The sequence below is a fragment of the Myodes glareolus genome, chromosome 19 (genome assembly GCF_982192425.1).
Source record: "Myodes glareolus chromosome 19, mMyoGla1.1, whole genome shotgun sequence".
Taxonomy (NCBI): Eukaryota; Metazoa; Chordata; class Mammalia; order Rodentia; family Cricetidae; genus Myodes; species Myodes glareolus.
In genome coordinates this window covers 8,290,690-8,310,526 of record NC_142044.1, presented here as the reverse complement: position 1 = coordinate 8,310,526, position 19,837 = coordinate 8,290,690, and the positions used below count along the sequence as shown (strand labels likewise).

General features: G+C 38.4%; 1 protein-coding gene across 3 annotated transcripts in view; it reads left to right on the top strand.

The window, feature by feature from the left end:
- The window catches only part of Angpt1 (angiopoietin 1), a 229,401-nt gene that overhangs the window by 203,126 nt on the left and 6,438 nt on the right, over positions 1 to 19,837 (top strand). For all 3 annotated transcript variants that reach the window (XM_048457161.3, XM_048457160.3, XM_048457162.3), the window contains exon 8: positions 11,923 to 12,053. In XM_048457161.3, the coding sequence (XP_048313118.2) occupies positions 11,923 to 12,053 (131 nt within the window). The remainder of the gene's footprint in view (positions 1 to 11,922; positions 12,054 to 19,837) is intronic.

The following is a 19,837-nucleotide window of genomic DNA, read 5'->3' as shown; positions in this document are numbered from 1 at the left end:
TCCACTTCCAAGTGATCTGAGAAACTCTGCTGGACTCTGTGGGCACAAAGCACATACTTGGTGCATAGCCATGCATGCAGACAAACATACACATAAAAGTGAATATAATATAATAATTTTTAAATATGATAATAATATAATCAATCTTGACATTTATTCCATTATCTTAATAGCTTCCTTTGTGGTTTACTATTTATTTATTCATTATATGGATTCAGAATCTAAACCAGAGCCACTCATTGCATTGGTCATAACTCTCTGAATACTTCATAACTAGGAAGTATTCAAAAATTAATGTAAATTAGTAAAATATTAATAGTATTTCTAGAAAACTGATATTATTAAAGATGTCATTTTTTTCCAGGACATTTATTTTATTTGATTATTTTTCCCGATTAGATTTGACTATATCTTTTAGACAAATAATTTGAATATTTCACATTCTCTGACACTCAAACCTATTAAAGGTTTGTTTGTTCCATAATTGGTTGGGCTAAGTTAAATGATTTATGAAAAATCAAAGTTCATAAAATTTATTAAACTAAACTAATAATTTTTAAATGATTTTAGCTTTGATTATCCTCTTGCTAGCATTTTGAATATTTGTGATGTATCATTGAACATTAATGCTTTATGTTATTATAAGTAAAAGTGTGATTTATTTAATTGTGCTACTACGTTCAGGACAGAACAACTGAATAAAGATTTTCTAACTTTAATGTAAAAACACATCATTTTAAACCATATATATTGTAGGTTTATTTTCCATCAGATCTTGGGAAAGTTTTAAAGATCTGAACTTAATTTTTGTTTTACGGTTCTTGTTTGGGCATAATTAGTAAATCTTACAGTATTACAGATAGTAAAATGAGCCATTCTGCACATAGTAGAAAGCTTGAATTACTTAAATCTGAAGATAGTTTATGTCACTTTATAATGCTCCTTTAACCATGATATGGCTGTGCCACCTGTAATTCACGTGGATGGTTATCTACTTTTGTTATTTCCATGTTTGTGTCTTTGAGTGGTACTTAGATCAGAACTGAGTGACTAATGTCTATCATAAACTTTGTCTGGAAAGACTCTACATTAACAGATGAGTAAAATATTGAGAAAATTTTGGGAAAGGAATTGAAATGATTTGGCCACTAAACACACTTTTTTGCACAAGTTTTATTTTTGATTGGGACCTGTTTTGGGAAGCGGTTTGTTGTAGTGCATTAAATATTGCACTGGGAACGCAGAGACATGAACTCCAGACTTGGATCTGCTGTTGCTTTTCTGAATGACCTTGGACATGTTGCTTCACTTTTGCAAAGCTCAGATCCTCAGGAGTAAAACGAGGAGGTAAAGCTGAAGTTCATTCCAAATCTACAAAACAAATTCATATGAACTAAAAAGAAGTCTCGAGCTTCCCATGCGAATCTGAGCCCTGCATTTTTGGAGGTACTGGAAAACTTGCTCTCCCCCACCCCTGCTTTTTGTGAAATGTTTCTCATTTCTCTGATCTTTGGGACTACGTGGCCCTATAGTCCTGGCTGGAACCAGTAGCAGATGTTTTGAAATACTAAGAAAGTTATTTCTGCAGAACTCCCTTGCTCTCTTAAATATCCGGCAGAGGTTTCCAAACTGAACTTTCAAGTAGTTTTATTTGAATTTACAAAGCATCTCTGTACCTTTTGCCTTTCTCTTAAAACAGAGGCCCACTATATATTCCAGACTGGCCCTGAACTTGTGAACCTCCTTATCTCAGCCTCTTGGGTGTTGTGATTGCAGGAATGTGGCACCATACCTGAGTAATAATAGTTCCTCCTATTTAATAGAAATCCTCATTCTGTTTAACCTGTTGCTTTTGTTATGATTGTTTCCTAAAACCAAGAGATAAGAGATTTAATGAACGGAATTTGTATTATAAACTCCTTGCATGAGATGAAATGTTTCTGACGTACAACCATTTTGGAGGATGGGAGAAGATATGGATAGGAAAGAGCCACACAAGCAATAAAATGCCACAAACACCAGCAAAAATAGCATGGCATGAGTAGGGGGCCATGGACTATTTGGGGAGGTTGGGAAGGAGTAGCTCAAATGAACTAATATGGGGAAAGAGTTGGCAGCAGAGGTAATAGGAGATAGGCAGGTTTAGGAGTTACGCTGAAGGTGGCGGAACGGGGTCTCGTTTAACGGTGAACACACAGCAGTCGCGTGTTCTCAGAGTCTGGTGCCGTTACGAGTTTCTGCATTAGCTGTTTGCTACCAAGAGAAGATGTGCTGCTCAAGGCTTGGAGCAACACTAGTTTATAGACATAAACGCAAATCGTTAGTAAGGATTTTGGTAACATATCAGTTTAGCAAAACATGGGTATTAAGGCCAACCCTGTGCCTAGGACTTCCTGTGCCACGGGTCTTTGACTAGGTCACAGGACTACGCATGAGTTGCTTTCAACAGAGCAAGCCTCAGGTCCAATCTGAAACTAGTGATTTTTTTTTTAAAAAAAAAATGAAATGTAGACTTTTTCCCCCGGGATAAGGAAGACACTAAAATTTCACATACATATATTTGTGATTTAGCTCAATACCCAAGTCCCTGGCTAAGAAACTGATTTAGATTATAGTTGGGTCCTAGAGGTAAGAGAGTCATTCTGCTGAGATTGAAGATGGATGAGGCATGCTGGAGTAAGCTGAGGAAGACTGGGAAAGGCTTCCTTGAGGAAATCCTCCATGCTTCCTGAAATGTGAGGATGTGTGTGTGAGAGAGAGGCACATATGAAAGATGGTGGCAGTGGAGGAGGGAGCTGGGATTCCGGTAAGAACGAAGTATTTAGACAAAAAAAAAAAATCGAGGTAGGAAAGAGCATGCCGCATTTAGAGACAGCCACCATCTCCAAAGTGGGGGTTCACTCTGCCACAGATAACAGAAGACCATAATCCATGCTGAAGACCTGGGAATTATACTAATTGTGAAGAGAAGTAAACACAGGGATGGTTTTGGTCTGCAGAAGAATCTGCGTATACACACTGGGTTCTTAATTGCAGACCTTGTTGTAACATTCCATCAAGCACAAAAAGAGAAGGAATTCTCCCCCTGCAGCAAACCTCACACAATGCCTCTCAATGATTTTTAGCATCTTAATCACTCCACTGTGTTCTTAGTCTAGAAGATGCTGGGAAGGAATTTTCTTACTGGTCTCTAAATGGAAGTAACTGTGAGACTATATCTGCTTCCCTTGGACTTTTCTACTGCAAAACACCAATTGAGATATCAGATTTTACCATGTTCCAAGTTATTTTCCAGTCAAAGAAAAAGAATCCTTAAGTTCTTTGAGGTGGCAATTGACCTGAGGTTTTAGGCACCAAAAGAGGGATTTTGTCAATCACATAAACCCTCACAAAAACTGAATGTCAGGATTTTATGCCACATAATTCATCTTGATGATCCAATTTTGTGATGTATTACTAGAAAAAGAAAGATGCACTAGAAGAAATGTTTTGGTTTCTTTGTTTTTTGAATTGTAACAGAAAATTTTAATTGTATTTTTCTAAACTTTGCAAAATAAGATTTTATTTTTTTAGACTCACAAAGATCCCTTTCCCTCTCTTTCTTCTCTGACTCTCTGTTTCTCTCTCTTCTATTTCTCTGTGTCTTCCATGTGTGTGTATGTGTATGTATGAGTGCCAAAGTACGGTACAACCTCAACATTACACAAAGAAAATCAAAGATAATAACATTTGATGTCAATATTTTCTTTGAAAGAATATATGACCACCAGCTTTGAAACCAGGCAAGCCTCTGACTGTCCCTGAGCAACACTGAGAATTGAGTTTTGCTGTGACATTCAACAGAAATTGCTTGTCTCAGTATTTGTAGTATCAAAACCTCAAAAAGAAGTCCTGAATAGTTGATTAATTAATTTGGTTGGAGTCTTCAGTGATGGTAGAGAGACTCAAAGCACATCATCCGAACCCAATAGATAAAGAAGATGTAGTGCATGATGTATGCATGGGTACTGAAAGCAAACACCAAAAGGACCAGTAGTAGATGAGACCAGAGTTTCAATGCTTGTCATCATTAGGGCTAAGGATTTCGGGATTCTGGAAGCCCTAACAGTGCAGAGCCCTGGAACTTCAATTTATGGAGCTTGTCTGCCCTGCTCCCCCCACAACAGCACACTTTCTACCACAGGTGTGCAAAAATAAATAGTGTGCTTAACTCAAGACATCTGAGTCTTGCAAAATAAAACACCTTCTTAGTATAAATAGGGTAATTTTTCAACAAGATTTATACTGACTATCTTTTCAGGAGGTAGGCATGAGAATTAAAGGACAGGTTAGCCAGGGGACCTTTCTAGGGTTTCCAGAGTCCTTCGTGAGTAAAGAAAGAAAATAAGTAAAAGTGTTCTAGACTCAAGAAACAAAGCACTCCACAAGACAGCAAAAGAAACCTAAGAGTTTTTAAAGGGCTGGAACTTTGATTAAGGAATAGATGTTTGAAAGAATCTTCTTCAGCTCCTGTATATGAAAATGCTGACCTTAAATGAGGTCGTCGGCCCCAGAATCCACTCTTCAGTGGCTTGTTCTTTGAACCTAGCATTCCATTGACTCTTAATACTGTAAAACTGTGTGGACCCGGGAAAACGGATCCCTTCCGTCTGTAACTTCTCCACCTGACCGCCTTCAGGGTTGTGTTAGTGGGCCAAGTTTCTATCTCACTATATTTACAAATTTGATTCCAGACACTTGCCCATCAAGGCATATTTGTTTAATTTCAATTCAGTCATTCACCTAACTCATGTTTCCGGAGGTAGTGTGGAAGCTATTGACTTGTTTATTTCTTTACTTATTCCCTGGCTATAGGTGAGAAGAAAGAAATAATGCCTTTAGTCAGTGATTTTATTGCAGGGTTTTTCTTTCAGTTTGTACTTATTTTTTACTGCACCACTTATATGTGACTGATCCTTATTTCTCTCTGGTTTCTATAAATTGATCTCATAACTTAATTCTAATTAATCAAAGTACAGAATATCAGCTGTTTTCATCTTCCTACTCACACACTCTTTTCTTCCCAATCTTCTTTGCAGTTTTCGCTTCTCCTTACAGATTTGTCCTCATGGATGTTGGTCATCATCAGACGACTATCTCTCCCGGACATTTATTCACTGACAAGTTCATAGGTTTTCTTATCATTTTCTCACAAATGCAGAGATAGGCTTTTGGGAACAAGGAAGTGCTCATGTTGCCTTTGGAGACTTTGGTAAAACACCATTTCTCCAACACACAAGAAAGTGCTGCAGAAGACTTGTGGAGCCTTCTCCAGCACAGGGGACTATCCCAAGATTCAACACCAACAAATTAAACTTCCGTTCTTTAATAAACAGTATGAAGCTGTTGAAATGGATTCAAAAATTCAATGCCTGGGTTCCAATGGGAATTACTCAATTGAATGCCACTTGTATGTGATATAGGTCCCTTCATAAAACTTGATGCTTTCATCTTTCATTTAGGCTTAAGTAGTCATTTTAGTGGGGTGTTCTACGAGTTATTTTCTTAAGTCTTTCTTTATTGAGAGCCATAGAAAAAATCTACACTCATTAAAGCAATACCCAAATACAATGTGAACAGATACTTAATATTGGTTAAAGGTCAAATCATGAAAATATAATGCCCTTGAGGCTTGAATTCTAAAAGATAATTATGTTATTAGAGTTAGGGTGTTACAGCATATAGACCATCTCTTGAGATGACTAAAATTTAAGCTCCAAACAATTTGAAACCTTAGTTTGTACTGATTCAATAAATAGTTATTGAAAGTTTATTATGTGTGTAGGATATGAGTTCATAAAGAGCTAAAAATTTTCAGTCTAGTCAAGCAGATGAGGAACATATATAACTAATAATATTACATTAGGAAAGGTAAGTAATTCTTCAATGTTTTGATAGTTTAACGAAAAGAGGGTGTGTGGACTGTCTCAGTGAGAACAGTGTTTGTGTGCATGGGCAAGGACCTGAGTTCAGATCCACATCACCCATGTGGAGGTGCTTCAGTAAATCTCTGCTTGTGTATTATCATAGGCTGTGTAATTAGATGAGTTTTGAGTAATTTCAGATAAATAAATAAAATGTTACAATGAGATGTCATTATAGAAATAATTACAAATATCATTTAATTAGAACTAATTTAGCAATATTAACAAAATCTAATATATGACTCAAAGTCACCTTTATGCTATGATGGACATATGTTCCTGTTTTATAGAAATGTAAAACATTTTAGTTTAAATGCAGACAAGAAATGGGAATATACTAAGATTTCTAAAATCACTAAATAAGGAATGCCTGCAACACACTCAGTTAACTGAAGGAATTTATTCTTTCATCTCGTTCCTGATGCTAGATAGCCTCAAAACACAGTTATGTTCAAATTTCACAAACCTTGAAGGAAACCTCCCCACCCCCCACATCTTCTAAAAATAATCTCTATCAAACTTTTGCAATGAATTCATTCATTCATAAAACTTTGTTCTTTAACATCCATCATTTGTAGAACTCTGCAAGACATCCTCATCATATCAGAAAGAGAAATAAGTGCCTGTGGATAGAAGGACAAGTATCTAGAATATTATTAGGGATTTTACTGGTTTAGTAAAATAGTGGCTTTAGGTTTTTCCCCAAGATCCTTGACTTTACTGGCCCTGGGCCGTTAGTTGGTTAGGTTTCCAGTATCAGGCATGATTTCACTCTTGCTCTGCAGGTCTTAAGTCCAGAGACCTGCTGGCCATGAAAAGCTACTAAACCACTTTTGTACCCTTAGGGTTATCGCAGCAAGTTGTGGTCATTGCTGTGGTTCATAGGCACCATAGCCGGGTAGTACTTTTGGCCCCCTCCTTTGGCATCTTACACGGCATCTTCTGGCACCATGAAAGCCAGTCCTCAGGCAGGAGGCGTTTAGGTCAGTGCTAGCTCAGGTGTCTCTGGGTCCTGTGCCTGAAACACTTGCTGTCTTCAGCAACTGGAATTTGTCTTCCATTTCTGGGTGTGAACTGTCTATAATGCTTTAGGAGTCACTTGGACTACCCTGACCAAAAACTTACAAAACGGCTTCTCATAACTGGTGTTGGGATGGATGTTAGACACTCATTGAGCGTTGGAGGGTGCACTGTGAGCCCAGATGGGAAATTTCCATTTAAATTATATATGATATTTTCATACCAAACTTATATGTATTATAAGTATTTTAGGGAAATAATTGATAATATGGTTTCTTTTGACTTTTTCCTGACATCCTTACTATTATTTTGCCCTTCCCTCTTCTATATTTATCTTCCTCCTTTCTTTCTAATTAGATCCCCTGCTTTTCTTTCTTAACCACTTCCCCTTAAGATCACATCTGCCCTGCCATTGTCTTCTACTGCTTTTCCACCCTTTATCCCCATGTTTGTCCCTTTTCCTTTGCTGGTTTCTGGAATCTCTCCAGGTTATTTACTCACATCTGAAGATTTGGACCTAGAAAGCTCAGATGAGAAATGATGTGGTTTGTCTTTCTGGGTCTGGGTTCCCTCACTCGATATGATCTTTTCTAGTTCTATCCACTTACCCCCAAAGTTCATCATTTCGGTTTTTTTTTCTTTTTTGCTGTGGAATAGTATTTCATAGCTTATTTATGTATGCAATATTTTTATTATCTATTAGTCAGCTGAAGGAACTGTATGTTGCTTTTATTTCTGATCTATTGTGAATGGAACACCAGTGAATATGGCTGAGTCATTATCAGTGGGGGATGTTGATTCCTTTGGACATATACACAAGAGTAGTGTAGCTTGGTCATATGGCAGATATTTTCATTTACTTATATAGCTTAATAAGGATTCTCCATACTGATATCCAGAGTGGTTCCGCCAATTAGAATTCCAATCAACAGTGAATGAGATTTTTTCTTTTGGTTTTTGGATTTGATCTTGGTTTTGGTCTTGGGTTTTTCATTTTATTTTTATTTTGGGGTTTGTTTCTTTTTTGCCATTTCTTTTTTAGTATTTGTTTTCAGCTCTTTTGTTGATCATTGCCATTCTGACTGTGGTAAATGAAATCACAGAGTTGTTTTACAATTGCATTTCCTTAGCAAACCAGGAGCCTCATAGTAAAATATATAAAATAATAGAAATTGATTAATTTAAGATGGTAGAGGTAGCTAGAAATATGCCTGAGACATCAGCCAAACAAGGTTGTAATTAATGTAGTTTCTGTGTGATTATTCAGGTCTGGGCAGCCAGGAAACGAACGAGGAGTCTCCGTTTATAATGTCTTTCTTTCCAAAAGTCTAAACTAAAGCAAACACTGTTTTATTTCCATGTAAATCATCAATTGAAATGCTGTCTTTATTTTCAGCAAAAGATGTACTTGTATCTTTCAATAGTGATGCTGTGGCCTGTTCTAAGAGCCTTCCTTGCTGATGACATCCTGCCCTTTCATTAGGGGTGCAGATTAACTGAGAAAGATGTTAAGTCAGTAACAGACCTTGACCACAGCATCAGTGGCATGGCTTTATTGTGAAACTCTGTCTGATGGAGTCACCACAAACAGACTCTGAAAAAATACTGGTGTGGGGTGGTGGAAGTGATGTCATCCGCATATTTTTCAAGTAATTGTAAGAATGACAAATCATTTTCCTAGGCTGACAGGAGAGAGACATTGAAACAAAAATAAAAATGTGCTCAGCTTGTGAGTACCTAAGACCTTAATGTCGATATCTCAGACCCCATCTATGACTTCAGACTCAAGGGCAGCCTCCAGTTTGTCATACATACCACTCACTTTCCTTTGAACAATGAAAAAGACTCCTGGCGTCCTAAAAATAAGCTGCAAAAGTGGAAGAGCTGGGAGTCTTTTCAGTAGATGAAATTTGTGAGAAACATGAGAAGCAAGGTTTATGGAACTGAGACGCCTGTTCGGGAAGCCTGCTCTTCCATAACAGAATGTACTGTTGTCGGGCATTCATTGAGAAATGCAATAGCTTCCTCGTTCCACTTGCTGAGATTTCTGTATGAGAAATTTATAAATATAGAAATTTCTGTACTTCTCCTACGGATAACTGGAGAACTGTGACGAATTTCAGTTGTATACCCATTGGATGCATTTTCCCATTACATAATAACTAGAGAAAGCCCAAATGCTGAAATATTTTACAGCAATTAGCGCTGTTGTACTCACAGGCATTCTTTCTTCCTTCGCATCCGATTGGCTCCCTGGGCGCATCCTTCTTTGTTGTTGAATACCCCACTTCCTCCCTTTCTTGCTTCCTTATTCCTGTTTCCCTAAATGCTTTGCTGTGGAAGAACATGTTAATTTAATCTTCTAACATCATCTTTCATGCCTGTCACTTCCCCCCCTGGCTTACGAAGAACAAGTGTTTAAGATTCCCATGGAGCTGTTTTAGAAGAAATGTCATCCCTACTGGTGCACAGTTCAGGCTCCATTTCACCAGAATCAACTGCAAAGAGAGTCTTGACTTTTACTCGGTAAAGCAAAGGTCCAATTGCAACATCTTAGCTGAATAGTGGAAGGCAGAAGTACTTCTTTATACATAAGAATTCAAAAACTTGGCCACACCCACAATTCAAATGTACAGTCTATAATTTCCTAAGTCTCAATTCAAATAAGTTTCCTTATATAAATACAAAAATTCTTGGCATTAGTGTATGGCCAGTCTTTGTTGAGCTGTAGCAAATAGTCACCTGCGGATGTCGACTTTGGGTCAACAAAGGTGACGCTATTGCCTGTGTAAGAGGAAACATAGAATGAGTCCCTGGAAAGAGATTGTTCCTTGACCTGGGTTTCTCTAGGATTGCTGGGTGATTACACAGACTCACAGTCGTCTTTATTTGTGAATTTCTTTTTTTAAAAAATGTTGAGAAAATGTCAATTTATGATATTTTACTTCTGTCTCCCAATGTAAGGGACTGGACATCAAAGCAAGTATCTCTTCTCACATCATAAACTGCCCCTCTGTGGCATGCTAAGACATAGCATAAGACTATGGAGGAGAGGAGACCCTCACAGGGTATATTACTAATGCATCTTGTCTTGTTAAGGAACAAATCTATTATACTCAAAATACAGGTCTCATCTACTTCTTAAAATACTTTGCACGAGTGTATGTATGATGTGTTTGTCAGTGTTTATGTGTGTGAGTATGGTCATGAATATGCTCTCTTCTGGTCTCCTCGGGCACCAGACAACAATGCGGGGCCTCGGACATGCATGCAAGCAAAACATTCACGCACATAAGATAAAAACTACATTAGCATGTGGGACTTTTATCCTGCCTCTCGGAATCTGAAAACAGAAACTGTGACCATTCAGTGTTAGAAGAGCCAGGTTAGGAAACTCTGTATGATGCTCCGAACTGGAAATTGTTGGTCACTGACATCAGCCAGACTAAATGAGATTTACCTGAACATTTGAAAATCTGGCTTAAAATCAACAGACAAACAAAAACAAAAGAACAAAAAGAAAAACTCTCAAAATACGATATGGTGCTTATTATTACTCCCTAAAACAAAAATTAGCAAACATCACTAAACAATGAGAAAATATTACATCATACATATATCTAGGTGCAAACACAAGTCACGTGTATTTATATATCTTGAAATTTTATTTGACCTTTTTTACTACTGTTTAGTATCCTGCCAGAGCTGGTGCAGATCCTAGGAGACTCTTCTACATGCAGATATTAACCACCTTTGACCATGTGTGGGTCCTATTCACAGACACTTTGGACGTTGCTAAATGGTGTTGAATCTATGTTGCTAGAGAGGAAGGGAGACAACCACAAGTACCAAACTGGCTACGCTGATCACTGTAGCACAGATGCTCAGAGCCCCAAGGAAGCAAATCAAGAACCTGGGCAGGCTCTCATGGCCTTGGAAGTGAAAAGGGCGAGAAGAAGGAAGATAACCACCAGATAGGGAACTGCACCAGAAGCCTTCTGTGACTTCTCACGGTTCCCATGTGTAATCCGTAGATAGTCTGAAAATCTGTAGTTGTCATAGATGATCTTGAAAATTCAAGGTGTGTTGGACAGGCCTGTATTCAAAGGATCTGAGAGTTTGTTGTACGCACATCAGTAGAAAGACCTTGATCTAAGTTATTGAAAAATAGATGTAAGAAATGTTTCTAGAGAGTAATTTTGGGTTCTTTAAATAGTATTAGTTTTAAGATTAGGCAGCTACTAAGGTTTTGAACACAGTTTTTGTTAAGTCACTAGAAATAAATAGCTCGGATACAGAAGTGTGGCATGTGAGCTAAGTCGAAAGGCCTAACAAGGAGCTGTAGGAAGCAGGACACACAGTGTGTGCTCAACAAACATTTGTTTTGAAGGTACTGTTACATGTTGGGGTCACCTTTATCTTTCCTATGAGCTGTACCGAACAAGTGTCTGTCACTGAGGCTCAGTCGCAGTGGTGGCATTCATATTAAATATGTTTATCATGCTATCTGAATGAGATGTTAATGAAATAGTCTGCTGCATTGATGTTCTAAGGGGGATTTCGATTTGAAAAAAAACTGTAAGAATAAACTTTATTTCTTTTTGTGGGTCCTGCATTATCAGAGAAACACATGGGTTCTTGTATGCATAGCAAAATAAACCCCAAGCTCGGGCCGCAGAGAAGTTTACCAACTCTTAATTTAGAACCTGTGCCCCCCCCACACACACCTATAATCTCAATTCTTCTCACCCTCCTCTCTCCCTCTTTAATTCTCTCTCTCCTGCCTTCTTTTATCCTTTGACTTTTGGTTCAGAAAGTGACTTGTTGGAAGGGCTGAGCTCAGAGAAAGGAGGAAGGAGAGCGTAAACAGCTAACAGATTGCCGTCTAGGTTATGTTGTTCTGCCGAGCTGGCTGATCTTTCGCTCTCTTTAACTGCAGGTTGTATTTAAAGGGTCACACGGGGACAGCAGGCAAACAGAGCAGCCTGATCCTTCACGGTGCTGATTTCAGCACTAAGGATGCCGACAACGACAACTGTATGTGCAAATGCGCCCTCATGCTCACGGGAGGTAAGTCCCAGCGGCCTTGCTCTGAGCTGCCTTTTGTTGGTTTGAAGTGTGGGGTTTCTTATGGCTGAGAAAGGGGTTTGAACTACTGGTCAGGAAACTGAAGAGCAAGTCCCTAGAGATCACTGAGCTCTGCACCGGGATTTATCCTGTTAACCTGCAAGCCATTGCTGGCATACTTTAAAGCTTGTCTCCCCCTTCATCTGTGATGGCGATGGCCTAAGATTCATTCTGAGTGAATTCTGATTGCTGGAAGTACCAGGTACTCTGCCTTTAAACTAATCTAGGTTGCTCTTCGTGGTATATAGAACATTACTTCTTTTCAAATGCTTTATAATTATCACACTCAATCTTGGTGATGAATTTTCACATAGAATCAGTACAAAAATAGAGAGATGTGCTTCAAACAAAGATACACATTCAGACCAGCTTTAGCAGGGTTTTGAGAAAGATTTTAGCTGCTAGAGCAAACACCATCAAACAGCATTGTATCACTATATAAGAAACTCAATGTTTTTTTGTACCATTCCAAGTCTTTTTAAGCATTTTAAGGGTTTCAAAGAGAAACTCCAATTTGCTTCTAAAATAACTGCAATTTTTATCACATTTAATAATCACTTTTTTTTACCCAAGAAAGAGCAGAGGTTTTTACTTTTTCTCAGAGGCTCTGGTAGGCAAAATGGCTCCTCCTAGATTCAGATATGTTTTTTTTTTCTTATATTTCCTGTTTCTCTTCCATTATTGCAAGCTGTAATGATTTCTTCTCTAAAGGAATTCTATGAACTTCACAGGTTAAAATGCCTTTGTACTTACGTAATTATTGATTTAAAGAAAACCATGAACTTTTAAAATGCTGTAAACATATACAAAAGTCTTCCAGAAGTTGTTACAGCGATTGGCGGAAGTGTAGGAAATACTAACCTAAAACCCAGGATATAGATCATGAGTAGTGTGGGTTTTCTCAGGAAAGAGGTTAGCTCCAAACATGATGGTGAAGGCTTTATATAAATGGCTCTTTTTTCTCAGAATTGTAATTCTCTTTTTAAATATAAGAATAAGTGTTTCTACCATCAGCCATTTTTACATTCTTTTTGTGCTACTCTAGAAAAATCTTTTCCATGTTAGCAGAGACATCGTCATTCCTCTACTGTGATGTAGAGGAAACATAGAGGATGTAGGGAACCCAGTGGAAAATACAGGGCGTGGTGAATAAATGCACATTTTTTTTTAATCCATGAAATGCTCTGCTCTCAAGTTTTAAATCCGGTAAAATGAAGTTTAAGTTGGCATTTCTGTCACACATTATCAGAACACAGAAAAACATGAAAAGTTTTAGAGTAAGTTTTCCTTGGGGAGGCCTTTTTGCCGTGCCATCATTATCAAAAGCAGCCTTAGAACCCACTTAACCCTGGCTGGGTGGTGGTGGCTAAGGCCTTTAATCCCAGCACTCAAGAGGTAGAGGCAGTGGACCTCTGTGAGTTCGAGGCCAGCCTGGTCTGCAAGAGTTAGTTCTTGGACAGGCTCCACAGCTACAGAGAAACCTTGTCTAAAAAAACAAACAATAAAAAATTTCACCTACAGTGACATTATTTCAACTTAGGGTCAGCCTAGTACCAAGGACAACATGACATGAATCTGCTTCTATCCACATTCACATCATACTTCAGTTCTGAATGTGTCACTTGGCATCATACTTCGACCTCATTAAGCATATTAAAGTTACCTATATGTAACTCCGAGATCTATACCTAAGATACTGACATTCATGCCTGTGATTTCCAGTTCTCAGCTGTCAGAATGATTTTAGCAATTATTTATCAATTATTACCAGCTACATATCTCAGAACGATTTTAAAGTCATAGTCGAGGAATGTGTCTTGCATCAGCCCTCTGGTTCCATAACCAACATTATTGATAGCTTCATATAAAAACTTGAATGTTCCAGTCAATGTTTGTTTCAGCGTTGAAATAGACTACATATTCTCCATTTACATTTTGACAGATACATTTTTGTAGTAAATAAATACAGTCCTTGAACAACCAACAGTGAGTTCCTTCAACTGTGTTTTTAGAAGAGCACCCTCTGTGTTCATGTTTCTGTCAGGATTATTCTGACAAGGTGTGAAGAGGGGAATTCACTTCTTGGCCATTGACAAGCTACCACTACTCAGGGTTATGATGTTACTTCTGCCTCACATGACACAACTCTCTCGGAAACTTTCATCCATGATTATTCTTGGATTCGTTTCTTACTCACTATTCAAAACATACGTTGGGAAGAGAAAAATCTCTGCTCATTGCTTGGTCTAGAAGGGTCTAAGTAAATGTGTTTTTGTCATAAACACCAATACCCTATCAAATATCCTTTTGAGAGAAGCCAGGTCTTGTAAAGCCATTCACACTGAAAAGTTAAGCCGTGGAATTTAGGGAGCTGAGAGCTGGAAATCAGAGGCATGAATGTCAACAGCCGTCCAAGTCACTGGAGCATGGCCTGGACCGTATGTGCTACGGAGCTGCTGCTCACCGCTGTGTCTGGTCCTCATCACATTTCCCTTAGAGATCAGACCGCTCTGTTGTCTGATGAGTTTTCCTTTCCTTTGCATTGAACATCCTGCTTGAGCTCACTCCGGCAGGATTTTGACTCTTTTAAGCAACAGGAGTCTTCACAGTTTGAAAGTAAGAATTTGTGGGGTTTGTCATCTGCTCTAGAGTTTCAAGGCTGAAGTAAGATGCAATACTCGCTAGCTGCCCTGGAGCATTTTATTTAAGAACACGGAAGGGTTTGAGCCAAAGGCTGTGGCGCCATTGTCACCTTTGTCTGTTAAAGGCTGGAAACCAGAAGATGAACTTAACTGAAAGCCGACAGGATTGTAGAGAGATGCAAAATGGAGCATTTTGAGCAATTGTCTTCTTTCCTAATATCCTTAGTTCTTCCAATCAACTTAACATATATTTTCTAAGTATGGGTTAAATGAACTGCTACTAGAAAAATTAACTGAGCAAATTAGAGCTCATCTCAGTTTTAAAAAAAAAGGTTATCAGAAAAATTATGCACAAGGAATGAGGTAACCTTGCATGTAACAGCTTTATTGAGAAAACATAGAATATGGCAGAATTGTAAAGAGCAAGGAAGAAACTTCAGACTGAGCATCCCGGAGTCAGTGTCTTCCCCATCGAAGACACGCAAAGAAATGTAGAGAAGGCTTTTATTTTAAAGAATTTAGTTATGATTCTTCCTGGAGTGTGGGTATGGTAAAAACAGTATCAGCCTTTCTTCTGGTTCTGTGTTTCTAGCCTTCCATGTTGTCATTGTAGTGTTAATAAGGAAAAACAAATGCAAGACATAGGTGAAAATTTGTATGCCCAACATTGTACGCACACCATGGGCTGAGACTATATCGTACATTGTCACGTGCAGAAGCAGACAGCACAACATTCTATAGCATCTCGCAAGCATGCAAACATATTCCCATGTTACCAGGAAACCAGTAATTCTTCCCACCCCATTTAAACACTGAATGATTTTATGTTTTATTGCAAATTTTTATTGTAACAGTGCATATATTTCAATATTGGACACAGAATTGGACACAGAGTTTTCTACTGAAATGACTTCTCAAGTAAGAACTAAATAGAATGATTTATCTGCAGGGATATATATATATATATATATATCATGTGTCATGTGATTTTATCTGTGCTCAGTTTTGATATAGACCCCCACCCATATAAAGGACAGAACTAAGAAGCTCTGTCTGGAGTAAATGGAAGGCGCTGATGAAGAGGAGGAACTTTTCTATGCACTCTTAAACTCAAAGAGAGCAATCAATCAGTTTCATTAAAACTGGTCAGTTCTAACTCCTACCTACACTAAGTCAGAGCCCATGCAGTGCCACTCCATTCATGGTTTTGTTTGTCTCTACTGATTGTGCTCAAAGTAGTTGTGCAAAAGAATTGTTCTGAAACCAAAAGTATGAAAATAAAGAACTCCTCCTATTAGACTGTCACTTTCAAAGTAAATTTGTCTTCACCTAGAGTATAGTCCCTGGTACTAAATCAAGAATCTTCCAAATAAACAGTTCTAGAAGTCAGTATAAGCCTCAATTACTAAGCTTTAGTTCTACAATCAATCTAAGTATCAAATAATTATATAAACAGTTTTGTCTGAAAGTTCGTAATAAAATACAATTATTAGAAGTTGCTAACAACAGAGACCAAGTAGCATGGTTTTATTTTACTTCCCTTTCCTTTTATAAGTTTTACTCCAATATGATTTCCATATTTAGTATATAATATAAGAACTCTGTAAAACTGTGACCTAACCTTCATCAGAAAGAATCCATTGCGGTAGAAACTCTGCCCTCTTTTCCCACGCATAAACCATGTCAGCTGACAGGCATGGCTTTCTAAAGCTAACAAGAGATATTTTTTTTCCGTTCCAGCCTAAAAGAGCGGATAAAGCCATACACATAAATTTCTTAGTCTGTCCTAGGACTTACCAGATGCTAGCAACAGGGCTGATAGATACTTCTTTAGCTTGTGTTCTATTCTTGACGAAGGCAAACAAAATACACTAGCTGCTTCTTCAAGTGGTGCACGACGTAAAAGGGACAGAATCCTTGGGAAAATGTAGTCATGTTGGCATTGTTTGGTAATTCAGGAAGGACTGAGCAAAGCTTTACAAGATGAGAGGCCAGCCTCACATTGTATGTTTAAATGTTACCAGAAGATCCACGTGGATAATCTGGGACCGAGTGAACAAAATCTACCTTGAATTCCTCTTATTTCAACTCTTTTTAAATAGTATGAACTGGACCTGAGCAGACCACAGAAGTCATGTTCCCCTCATTCTAACTGCGTGCTACTTCCCACTGTATCTCCAGAGCCTGTCAGGGTGTGGCACACGACATGAGCTCAGGAAGCATCGGTTTCAATGACTATGTTATCTGAGACTCAAACTTACGGATCAGCCACAAATGATCCTACGGACAGGCATAATAGTGTGCTTGATCCTCTTGCATAAAGTTATGTGTAGAACATGTGATTAGATATAAGTGTTTGCATAGACAAGCAAGAATAAAAAGATAAGTAATCAAGAATTGGTACCACCTCTAAGAATCACAAAATCCAAGAATAATGACCTCCAGAATTGTTAAAGTTTTATTTTTAGGTTTCTGACTTCCAAATAAATTATCTTCCCAAACTCAATGCTTAGAATCGATTTTCTATTTTTACAGTACCTAATATTGTTGTTTCAAAATTAACAAAGAGAATTATTCACAAGTTTGGAGGAGATAATTAGAATTATAATCTGTTAGCCTTTTGCACATATCATAATTATACCGATGACAAAATGTTTCAGCCACAGTTTAGTAGCTGATTACGTGTGAGAAACTACCAGATAAACAATTTGATATGCATTGCTCTCCACAATGCAGCCAATACTTACCCAGCTTTGATTGTTTCACAGACTTCTTCCATTAGCTTAAATGACCTGTATTGCATAACTCATAAGTGGCTTACCAAAGCCTTTCGATTGGGGAAAATATGGAAGTAACTCATTCCTTTCACCAGATCCAAGATATAAAAAAGTTAGATCATTTGCCGTTTGCCTGTGTTCACAGAAATAGTGTCAAAAGTCTGAGCTTTGCACATGTACTTAACCCCAAGGTCATCACCCTGTTGCTTCTGCTGTCTCTGTTGGGAGTAAAGGCATTCAAAGGGAACGAAGGGGTTGTATTTAACTGTTGGAAGGCTATTTTCACAAGCATTTCCTCACTCAACATGCTTAAAGGTGAACCGAAGTCCATAGAAGGGGAAAGACAATACGAGTACACATACAAGATTTAAATAAATTCACTATTGCTGGCCAGAGCAAACAAGTTTCATCTTTGAAACAAAGAAAAAAGAACGAAACAAAACACACATACACACACACACACACACACACACACACACACACACACACACTTGGCCCGAGGGGTAGAGTAAGAGACAAGAGAAGGAAGAGAAGGAAGGCAGACCTCTGAAAAAGCTTGTTGCCTCACATACACAAGCATCACACAACTGTTCCTTGAAGCTGGCCGTGCAGAGGGTGAAGAGGCGGACACCTAAAGACAGCCAGTGACTTCCATGTTATGATCTTGGTGCTAGCAATAGTACCGAGCTCTTGAATTCCAGCCTTACCCCATCCTCACTGATGAAGAGGAAAGTCTTACTTCCTGAGAAGATGCTCCTGCATACAGATGATTAGATTATGCACAGTAATGTGAGTGGAAGAAATCCAAAGATATATCTTTCCACTTCGCTGTATGTTTTACCTTAAAAAAGACGTGCTGAGAGACATTTTGTTTAGGATCAGAGGACTGTGAGAGTTAGGTTTCCTGACTTTCAAATAAATTTGAACTTCCTGAGTAGAAAGTTTAAAATCCAATTCCTCTGTTCTGGGCAGAGTTTCATTTATTAGTGATAAAATGTGAGTTTTCTGCTTCAAAGATAAAAGGCTCAAATAATTTTAAAAGTCCTGGGAAGTCGGAGATAGTTATTGCAAAACTAACTTTTAATGAGTTAAGTGTAAATGAATTAGAAACATGCGTCTCAGATTTCTTATTAAAATATACATGAGGTTACAGGTTATAATGAAAAATACTTGGCAAAGCCTACGTGAGGAACAGCCAGCCTTCAAACATTTGAGACACTCTATCAGTTCCCGCAGTGACAAATGGAAGCTGCTTTCTTCTGCCCTCTGTTTGCCTCGCTGGGTTGTGTTGAGCCTGAAGAGTCTTTCCCGGTGTGCCGTTCAGCATGTGTTACTGTGTGTGCTGCTCGTACCTGCTAGTGCCTGTAGATGTGAATGTACAAGTGTGTGTTGAGGGGATGAGTGGGAAAAGGGATGTAGGCCAGAGGTTGACATCAATGTCCTTTGCTGATCACATTCCTCCTTTTGAGAGAGTCTCCCATTGAACCTTGAAAGCCATGATTAGGCTAGGTAGACTAGCTTGCCAGTGAGCTTCAGGGATCTGGCCGTCTCCACTCTATTGCTGTTGTGATTAAGTACTGTTTTCTATGTGGGTTCAGGGCCTCTGAAATCAGGTCCTCTTGGTTTCTGTTGGGCGCTTTACTGACTGAGCCATCTCTTCATCCTCCCAGTTCACTTTATAATGCGTTTCCTAATTGTTACTCCAAGGAATGCACGGGACAAAGGACAGAGTTAATGATTTCTTACCAATCCTAATTACTACAATACAGGTGTCTCACGTCTTATGGATGCAAAGGCAGCTCTGTCCCAGAAGGCCTTCCCGCAGAACTTTATACTAGCAAACAGTGCATTACACACCAGCTGCTAATTTTAGCAACCTAACCTGTAGCTGTTAGTGGTTTGTCTACCTTACATTTACTATGCTTTACATCACTAGGATATATACAAGTAAAAGTCTGATTATGCTGAGAAAACTTTGGGAAAAGATAAAAAGTGAAAAAGAAACTATTAGAAATGTTTGACGCAAAGAAATGCCTCTGCTGCTCGGGTTAATTTAATGCACCTATCAAAAGCTTGTTCAACAGAAGCGTCAGCTTCATTTACATAGAAGTTCAGAATATCTTATATAGAAACAGTAATTTTCATGAGAATTATTTACATTCTGTTTTCTGTCAGGTTAACTCGTCTTAGTGGTCATCAATTGTAGCACCCGCCTGCGCCCTTTGTGCTACCATACAGTTTGTGAGCCGGGCAAGGAGCTGGAGATTGAAACGCACAAAGACTCACAGGCAGAGACACGGGTCATCCT